General features: G+C 42.4%; 1 protein-coding gene across 6 annotated transcripts in view; it reads right to left on the bottom strand.

The window, feature by feature from the left end:
* Positions 1 to 10,000, bottom strand: part of ptbp3 (polypyrimidine tract binding protein 3) — a 53,421-nt gene that overhangs the window by 8,377 nt on the left and 35,044 nt on the right. For all 6 annotated transcript variants that reach the window (XM_046860417.1, XM_046860416.1, XM_046860418.1 and 3 more), the window contains 4 exons: positions 8,934 to 9,105; positions 5,200 to 5,274; positions 3,798 to 3,937; positions 2,840 to 2,873 (listed from right to left, as the gene is read on the bottom strand). In XM_046860417.1, the coding sequence (XP_046716373.1) occupies positions 2,840 to 2,873; positions 3,798 to 3,937; positions 5,200 to 5,274; positions 8,934 to 9,105 (421 nt within the window). The remainder of the gene's footprint in view (positions 1 to 2,839; positions 2,874 to 3,797; positions 3,938 to 5,199; positions 5,275 to 8,933; positions 9,106 to 10,000) is intronic.

The raw sequence follows: 10,000 nt of genomic DNA, 5'->3' as shown, positions 1-10,000 counted from the left end.
AGATGAAGACTGATGAAGCATCGGGTCTGAAAAACTTCACATTCTAGGGTTTATACATTAATACAGTCATTTATCATAATAAACAATTCCTTATTCTCTTTATTTTATTAATACTGTTTGTGATAAAGAATTTAATAAACATGGAGAGAATTTCACTTCATTCGTTTTGCTAACTCACTGTTGCTAATCATCACACTTCTATTTACTTCACTAAGAGTTATAACTTCATTAATCTAATCACATCTCCAGGAAATTTTGTAAAGAGTCCGAATTATTAACCAAGAACTAGAATAATAATCTGTTCACTCGTTTAATCCAATAAAAAAGTCCCGCTAGCCTGAGAGCGGCGCTAATTAACATGGAAAAAGATGCTAATATATTGCGACAATGCTAAACCTCTGCATTACTGATCATTTCTCTATCACAAAGACATTATCTGTAACACATTTAATGTGTGGTAGAGTAAAAGTACAGAAAAAACAAAAACAAGGAATTTTCCCTGATTTAATGCAGAAAACTAGTGTTTGCTAAAGACCGCTAGAGGAAGATGGAGGATCAGCTGCAGCAGAACAACATCAGCAGTGTGTGGAAGGGGCTCAAAACCATCACTGGTCATAAGGAGCCCAGCTCTCAGACTGAGGTTGACCAGAAGTGGGTGAATGATCTAAATCTGTTCTTTAACAGATTTGATCAGCTCCAACCACTACACACTGCTTACAGAAGTCCAGGTGAGAATGGAGCCATGGAGCTCATGAAGATCAAAGCGAGGAAGACCGCGGGCCCAGATGGCTTCAGCTCCAGGCTCCTTAAGACCTGTGCAGACCAGCTGTGCGGCATATTGCTGTACTTGTTTGGTCTGAGCCTGAAGCTAGGGAAGGTGCCACAGCTATGGAATACATCCTGCGTGGTGCCTGTACCAAAGACTTCGCGCCCAAAAGACTTTGGGGACTACAGACCAGTAACGCTGACCTTCCATCTGATAAAAACCCTGAAGAGGCTGGTGCTTACTCATCTCCAACCTCTGATGAGCCCATCAATGGATCCACTTCAGTTTGCCTACCAACCTGACCGAAGCACAGTGAGAGTCATGTTTGACTTCTCTAGTGCTTTTAACACCATCCAACCTGCACTCCTGAGAGAAAAGATGGTGTACATGGGAGTGGACAATCATCTGTCTGATTGGATACTGGACCACCTCACAGACTGACCACAGTATGTGAGGACTCGTGACTGTGAGTCTGACATGATTGTCTGCAACACTGGAGCCCCACGGGGAACGGTTCTGGCCCCGTTCCTCTTCACCGTCTACACTGCAGACTTCATGTTCAGCTCAGCAACCTGTCACCTGCAGAAGTTCTCTGATGACTCTGCCATCGTCGGTCTGATTATGGATGATGATGACAGGGAGTGCCGAAGGACTGATCCAGAACTTTGTGGACTGGTGCCAATGGAGCTGCCTTCAGATAAACCAAAGAACTGGTGGTGGATTTCCGTAGGCACAAACACACTTCATTATCAGCAGTGAACATTCAGGGAGAGGACATTGTGAGAGTGGACGCTTACAAATACCTGGAGGTTCACCTGAACAGCAAACTGGACTGGACAGATTACTGAGGTCATTTATAAGACAGGACAGAGCAGACTCTTTCTGCTGAGGAGATGAAGGTGTTTTAGAGTGCAAGGAGAGCTACTAAAGACCTTTTTTGACTCTGTGGTGGCCTCAGCCATCTTCTATGGTGTGGTCTGCTGGTGCAGCAGCATCCCTACTGCAGACAGGAAGAGACTGGACAAGCTGATCAGGATGTCCAGCTCAGTCCTGGGGATTCCCCTGGACACTGTACAGGAGGTGGGAGAAGGAGGATGGGAGCTGAACTATCATCATTACTGCAGAACATCTCTCACCCCCTGTATGAAACAGCTTCATCTCTGAGCAGCTCCTTCAGTGACACTGTTACATCCTGAAGGAGCGAAACAGAAGATCTTTTCTCCCTGCTGCTATTAGACTTTACAATCAGAGCTGCTCAGTGAACCAGTCACCAAAATACACACTGTTACTGTTTCACTGCAATAACAATGTTTTTATGTAATTGATGTACAATAACACTGATGTAAAACAATAATATCCACGTGAAATATGTTTAATATCGTAACTACTTACTCGTGGTCTCTTTTCTCTTCTTCTGTATTTCTACACTATCTTTTTTATTTTTATATATTTGCACATTTCTTTTTCTTTGCTGCTGTAACACAGAACTTTCCCCACTGTGAGACGAATAAAGAAAAAAATATCTGATCTTATCTGATCTTATTCCACAAATTATTACAAGAGTACTTTTATTAGATTTTTTATTATAAAGCTGTAATTTATTGTATATTTTTTAATAAAACTCACTCTTTATTCATAATCTAAAAAGAGAACTGGTGTTTATATTAAATTAGAAACTCAGCCAGACATTTTACTGCATATTTACACACATGAGAGCATTTATACAACACACACACACACACACACACACACACACACACCGTCATTGCTTTACTGCACTTTGAGGAGTCGTCAATGATGAAGAACAATCTCAAGCAAATCATTCAGACAATCTGAGTACCTCATCCTCTGACATTTAATAAAGTGTGAGGACAATAAGTGTGTGTGTGTGTGTGTGAGTGTGTGTGTGTCACAGAGAGATTTTATATGACACACAGTGTCGTGGTGTATCTGTAAACAATCTTGCGGCAGCGCCGGTGAGGAAATGGCGTCTCCGTCTGCTCGTCCAGCGCCACCTTCATAAACACAACCTGCAACAAATCTGATTCATGCGAGTAATAAAATCCTTCTTACCGAACAGGATGAAGAGTCCGTGTGGAGATATACTCTACAGAAAAAACAAAGAGAGAGAATTACATCTAGCAAAGCATCAGCATGCAGACGCTGTCAAATGAAACACCTCTGATCCTTAATACTCCTTAATACTCTGCTGCAGCCTCAAACAGCAACAACAAAAACGCACTAATACACAACGTACAGATACGACATTGTATTTCTTTAAATTGCAGTTAGGAATAAAACATCTGGAGAGGATTATTTTTTAAAAGCGCTCTCCAAAGTGGACACATTTGAAAAGGACATTTAAACGTTGTGGTGTGGACTGTGTGTGAAAACAAGGACACGTCTGTAGTCATTTCAAAGCGGAAATAAACGGTGGGCAGAAATGACGCGGTTCGAAGCGTCTAACGTTTTGCTCGAGCGCAGTACAGGGACGTGAGCGTTTCAGATGTTTTAGTGTGGATGAGAAACGTTTCCACCGCAATTTAAAACCAAAGTGTGAATGCAGAGCATTTTTAAATGTATCCAGATCAGTGTAGACGCAACGAATGTAAACACTTCTGTCCTAAAGGATTTCAGAAAACCTACAGTTGCAGCTGTACCTCTGGCGGTTACAAAGCACTGGCACTGGCACTGGCGTCTCCTTCCCTACATGGTAAACAAACACCTCCTTACTTTGGGGAAATCTCCTTATATTACACCAGTATCAATCATTTCATACGAGTGCAGTAAAATGAACCTGCGCTACTGTCAGACATGCAGAAAATAAATCAACACCTCCTGCAGAATTCAGCAGTGGTTTGGTGTAAAGAGGATTTCCGTTGACATTAGGAACTTAATTTTTTTTTTTTTGTGAATGCAGGAAACATCTAGAACAAATAATTGAGTTAAACTATCTACATTCCTGTAGTGGAGACAGAAATAGCAGTCTGTGTGAAGTGTGAAGGGAAAACCAGGGGTTGGACTGACTCACGTCAGGGTTGAGGTTGGAGACAAGGAGAACGGAATGAAGGGCAGAAGGTGGCATGCCGTGGATGGCCATCCGCCCGGCTACGGCTGACGTGGGGATGGTGAGGGGTCCGAGAGCGCCGGGCATCGCCTGCATGGAGAGACCTGGGAGACGAACACACCCGAGGACACGACACGGAGTTAGAGACATGAAAGGAGAATTTATCTGAAAAACATCATTCTGGATTTAAAGATCTGATGTTTGTTCTGGATGAGGAGGATCTACACCACAACAATGTGAGAAAATTGATCATGAAGAGGAGGAGGAGGGAGAAAAAGAGGAGGTCTTTATGTACCCGAAACTATTTTCTAAATATTCATATATAATACAGAGTCTTCAAAAATTCACACCAAACATTTATTAGCGTTTATTCACAAAATCAAACATCTGGAGTCAAAAGAATAAAATATTACAGTATGTATTTGTTCATAAGAACATAGTAATAACCTTGATTAGATGCTTTATAACACATTATAGCATACCTGGATATTACTAACACTTTATGATAAATAATATAAAATATAAATATAAAAAATATTTATATAATAAAAGAAAAATACTAAAACTCAAATGTTTCATCTTGTGATATAAAAAAACGAACGGACGCAAAGTTTTTATACGCAAAATAAAAAACCAGGACACAAAACTGAAGCCTGAGCTGTGCAGGTTGTCGCTTTATTCCTAATCAATAACCAATTCTGAACAGTGAACGATTCACACTCGTGTTGTTTAGCGCAGATTTGTAATCCAGAGTGAATTGTTACACAAACGTGCAGACGTAACGGGGAGACGTGTCCATGCAGGAGGCCGTGAGCGTTAGAGCTGAACGTCTATAAGCAATCATTCCACCTGAACAAAATCGTGAGAACTGAGACATCAACTTTATTATGAGGGTGAGGGTAGAGGTTATGGGAGAGCATAGAGTAGAAGATAAAGAGAGAGAGTGTGTGTGTGTGTGTGTGTGAGTGTAAGAGAGAGAGTGTGTGTGCGTCTGTGTGTGTGTGTAAGAGAGAGGAGTGAGTGTGTGTGTGTAAGAGAGAGTGAGTGTAAGAGTGTGTGTGTGTGTGTGTGTGTGTGTGTGTGTGTAAGAGAGAGGAGTATAAGAGTGTGTGTGTGTGTGTGTGTGTGTGTGTGTGTGTGTATAAGAGTGTGTGTATGTGTGTGTGTGAGTGTAAGAGTGTTTGTGTGTGTGTGTGTGTGTGTGTGTGTGTGTGTGTGTGTGTGTGTGTGTGTGTGTGAGTATAAGAGTGTGTGTGTGTGTGTGTGTGTGTGTGAGTGTAAGAGTGTTTGTGTGTGTGTGTGTGTGTGTGTGTGTGTGTATGTGTGTGTGTGAGTGTAAGAGTGTTTGTGTGTATGTGTGTTGTACCTGCAGCCTGAGGAAAACCAACAGGAGCGAAACCAGCCGCTCCAGCATAGGGTGAGGAGATAATCCCAGGAGCCCCTATACAACAAACACACACACACACACACACACACACACACACACACCCCAATAAACTAAATTTTCATAACACCAAGTCAAATTTAAATGTAACATAACAATTACCGCCTTTAAAAGTCCATCGTCATTAAATCATCTTTAAAAGTGTAACATGGCCAGTGAGAATAGTGGACTGTGATTGGCTGGAAGTTCAGGTGTGAATAGTGGACTGTGATTGGCTGGAAGTTCAGGTGTGAATAGTGGACTGTGATTGGCTGGTAGGTCAGGTGTGAATAGTGGATTGTGATTGGCTGGAAGTTCAGGTGTGAATAGTGGACTGTGATTGGTTGGAAGTTCAAGTGTGAATAGTGGATTGTGATTGGTTGGAAGTTCAGGTGTGAATAATGGATTGTGATTGGCTGGAAGTTCAGGTGTGAATAGTAGATTGTGATTGGTTGGAAGTTCAGGTGTGAATAGTGGATTGTGATTGGCTGGAAGTTCAGGTGTGAATAGTGGATTGTGATTGGCTGGAGGTTCAGTGTGAATAGTGGATTGTGATTGGTTGGAAGTTCAGGTGTGAATAGTGGACTGTGATTGGCTGGACGTTCAGGTGTGAATAGTGAACTGTGATTGGTTGGAAGTTCAGTTGTGAATAGTGGATTGTGATTGGCTGGAAGTTCAGGTGTGAATAGTGGATTGTGATTGGTTGGAAGTTCAGTTGTGAATAGTGGACTGTGATTGGCTGGAGGTTCAGGCGTGAATAGTGGACTGTGATTGGCTGGAAGTTCAGGTGTGAATAGTGGATTGTGATTGGCTGGAAGTTCAGGTGTGAATAGTGGATTGTGATTGGCTGGAAGTTCAGGTGTGAATAGTGGATTGTGATTGGTTGGAAGTTCAGGTGTGAATAGTGGATTGTGATTGGCTGGAGGTTCAGTGTGAACAGTGGATTGTGATTGGCTGGAGTTCAGGTGTGAATAGTGGATTGTGATTGGCTGGAGGTTCAGGTGTGAATAGTGGATTGTGATTGGCTGGAGGTTCAGGTGTGAATAGTGGATTGTGATTGGCTGGAAGTTCAGGTGTGAATAGTGGATTGTGATTGGCTGGAAGTTCAGTGTGAATAGTGGATTGTGATTGGCTGGAAGTTCAGTGTGAATAGTGGATTGTGATTGGCTGGAAGTTCAGGTGTGAATAGTGGATTGTGATTGGCTGGAAGTTCAGTGTGAATAGTGGATTGTGATTGGCTGGAAGTTCAGGTGTGAATAGTGGATTGTGATTGGCTGGAAGTTCAGGTGTGAATAGTGGATTGTGATTGGCTGGAAGTTCAGGTGTGAATAGTGGATTGTGATTGGCTGGAGGTTCAGGTGTGAATAGTGGATTGTGATTGGCTGGAGTTCAGGTGTGAATAGTGGATTGTGATTGGCTGGAAGTTCAGGTGTGAATAGTGGATTGTGATTGGCTGGAAGTTCAGGTGTGAATAGTGGATTGTGATTGGCTGGAAGTTCAGGTGTGAATAGTGGATTGTGATTGGCTGGAAGTTCAGTTGTGAATAGTGGATTGTGATTGGCTGGAGGTTCAGTGTGAATAGTGGATTGTGATTGGCTGGAAGTTCAGGTGTGAATAGTGGATTGTGATTGGCTGGAAGTTCAGGTGTGAATAGTGGATTGTGATTGGCTGGAAGTTCAGGTGTGAATAGTGGATTGTGATTGGCTGGTAGTTCAGGTGTGAATAGTGGATTGTGATTGGCTGGAAGTTCCAGGTGTGAATAGTGGATTGTGATTGGCTGGAAGTTCAGGTGTGAATAGTGGATTGTGATTGGTTGGAAGTTCAGGTGTGAATAATGGATTGTGATTGGCTGGAAGTTCAGGTGTGAATAGTAGATTGTGATTGGTTGGAAGTTCAGGTGTGAATAGTGGATTGTGATTGGTTGGAAGTTCAGGTGTGAATAGTGGATTGTGATTGGCTGGAAGTTCAGGTGAATAGTGGATTGTGATTGGCTGGAAGTTCAGGTGTGAATAGTGGATTGTGATTGGCTGGAGGTTCAGTGTGAACAGTGGATTGTGATTGGCTGGAGGTTCAGGTGTGAATAGTGGATTGTGTTTGGCTGGAGGTTCAGTGTGAATAGTGGATTGTGATTGGCTGGAGGTTCAGGTGTGAATAGTGGATTGTGATTGGCTGGAGGTTCAGGTGTGAATAGTGGATTGTGATTGGCTGGAAGTTCAGGTGTGAATAGTGGACTGTGATTGGCTGGAAGTTCAGGTGTGAATAGTGGATTGTGATTGGTTGGAAGTTCAGTTGTGAATATTGGATTGTGATTGGTTGGAAGTTCAGTTGTGAATAGTGGATTGTGATTGGCTGGAGGTTCAGGTGTGAATAGTGGATTGTGATTGGCTGGAGGTTCAGTGTGAATAGTGGATTGTGATTGGCTGGAAGTTCAGGTGTGAATAGTGGATTGTGATTGGCTGGAGGTTCAGTGTGAATAGTGGATTGTGATTGGCTGGAGGTTCAGGTGTGAATAGTGGATTGTGATTGGCTGGAGGTTCAGGTGTGAATAGTGGATTGTGATTGGCTGGAGGTTCAGTGTGAATAGTGGACTGTGATTGGCTGGAAGTTCAGTTGTGAATAGTGGATTGTGATTGGCTGGAAGTTCAGGTGTGAATAGTGGATTGTGATTGGCTGGAGGTTCAGTGTGAATAGTGGATTGTGATTGGCTGGAGGTTCAGTGTGAATAGTGGATTGTGATTGGCTGGAGGTTCAGTGTGAATAGTGGATTGTGATTGGCTGGAGGTTCAGGTGTGAATAGTGGATTGTGATTGGCTGGAGGTTCAGTGTGAATAGTGGATTGTGGAAGTTCATTGGCTGAAGTGTTGAACACACAGGTAGTTTGAGCACCAACATCGTGTAACGCCTCACACCTACACCTGGCTTTATTACTAATACGACTTGTTATATTCAGACTATTTGTGTGTTAAATACATGTAGTGTTGGGTGTGAGAGTGTAAAAGATTTATTAAAACTAAAACTTGAATATCAGTTGAATGTTGGATCACTTTCGTGTTAAATTAACGCTCTACTCGATGCCGTTATTTTTTTGTGGTGTTTGAAGATGAAAAACGGCGTTTCGCTAATAAAACTCACAACCGGCATGTTTTACTGCGACTCGACGTCACAGAGCTCACTGACAGACCAGAGTACACACAGAAGCCATTAATCAGACCAGATTTACACACACACACACACACACACACACACACACACACACACACACACACTCTTATCAGCAGCTACAGCGCCTGTTCCCATCAGACAGCATCCATGATTTACAGGAGTGGATGAGGTGAGGGATGTACCACCTCCACCATAAAACACACAATAAATCTATTCTCATGCTGTTTTCCAGCCCACTCAGACCCTCATTTAGTGTGTGAAGGCCAGAGATAAGGCCTTGTCTCTGCTCTTTCTCTCCGTGTGTGTTTCATCAGTTTCCGAAGGCAGTGGGTGAGAAAGAACACGTCCATCATTGCTGCCAGATAGAGAACAAATCAGAGCAGTAGAGCAAAACTCTGATAGAGCTGTTCCAGAGAGAAAACCAGAACCCTGACCATCTTTTAATGAGTAAATCCTGAGTAGTACATGACCATGTGATTCACATCAGTAATGAGGTGTGTGTGTGTGTGTGTTACCGAAGGCGCTCATGGTGGGCTCCAGCGTAGGTTGTCCATCTCCTGAAGGCAGGTCGAGTCGTGTGAAGTCTCGGCTCTTGTCGTTGTTGTATTTGACATTGAGGGAGGTAAGTTTGGAGAACTCGATACGCAGCGTGCAGCAGGCGTTATATATATTCTGTCCATCTAAAGTCTGACACACACACACACACACACACACACACACACACACACACACACAATTACACAGATGCTCACGAGATCCTTCCAGAGGTTCCTAAACATTATAAATTGCTCAATAATCAAAAATCTGATTAGAAATGAAGCTGAAGCTCCAGCTGTAGCTTCCAAAAACTCAAAGTGTGTGTTAGACCCTGAAGTGTGTGAACAAGTTCTTGTTGTACAGTGGGGGTGATCCCCTGCTGATTTCGCAGAATGAAAAATACAGGAACAGAGAGAAAACTGCATTTTTACCAACATTCACTTCACACACTTTCGCGGATACGAACACACTAAGCTGTGAATTCTTTTTATTATTATTTATTATTTATTTTTATTATTTAATACAAAATATTGTATACAGTATTTCAATTATTTGGATTAGTTTTAGTATATTTTATAGTTTATTTGATAGTATTTATAGCTCTTACATCATTAGGAGAAATGTGCAGTCCATAACAGACACAGTAACAAATTACAAACAAATTCATAGTAGAAACGTGTGTTTGGGACGTAACTCAGTCGTACAGTGTGAAGCGTCTGCATATAGATACATCCAGAGAAAAAAGGAGAGATGGAGAAAAGTACATAGAAAGGGGAGATAAAGAAGAAAGATGAGAGAGAGAGAGAGAGAGAGAGAGAGAGTGAATGAGTGAGTGTGAGAGAGAGTGTGAGAGAATGAGTGTGAGAGAGTGAATGAGGAGTGAGTGAGTGAGTGAGAGAGAGAGAGAGAGAGAGAGAGAGAGAGAGTGAATGAGTGGTGAGTGTGAGAGAGAGAGAATGAGTGAGTGATGAGAGAGAGAATGAGTGTGTGAGAGAGAGGTGTAAGAGAGAGTGAGAGAGTGAATGAGTGAGTGAATGTGAGAGGC

The sequence above is a fragment of the Silurus meridionalis genome, chromosome 11, assembly GCF_014805685.1.
Source record: "Silurus meridionalis isolate SWU-2019-XX chromosome 11, ASM1480568v1, whole genome shotgun sequence".
NCBI lineage: Eukaryota > Metazoa > Chordata > Actinopteri > Siluriformes > Siluridae > Silurus > Silurus meridionalis.
The sequence above is the reverse complement of the archived record's forward strand: the minus strand, read 5'-3'. Positions and strand labels throughout refer to the sequence as shown.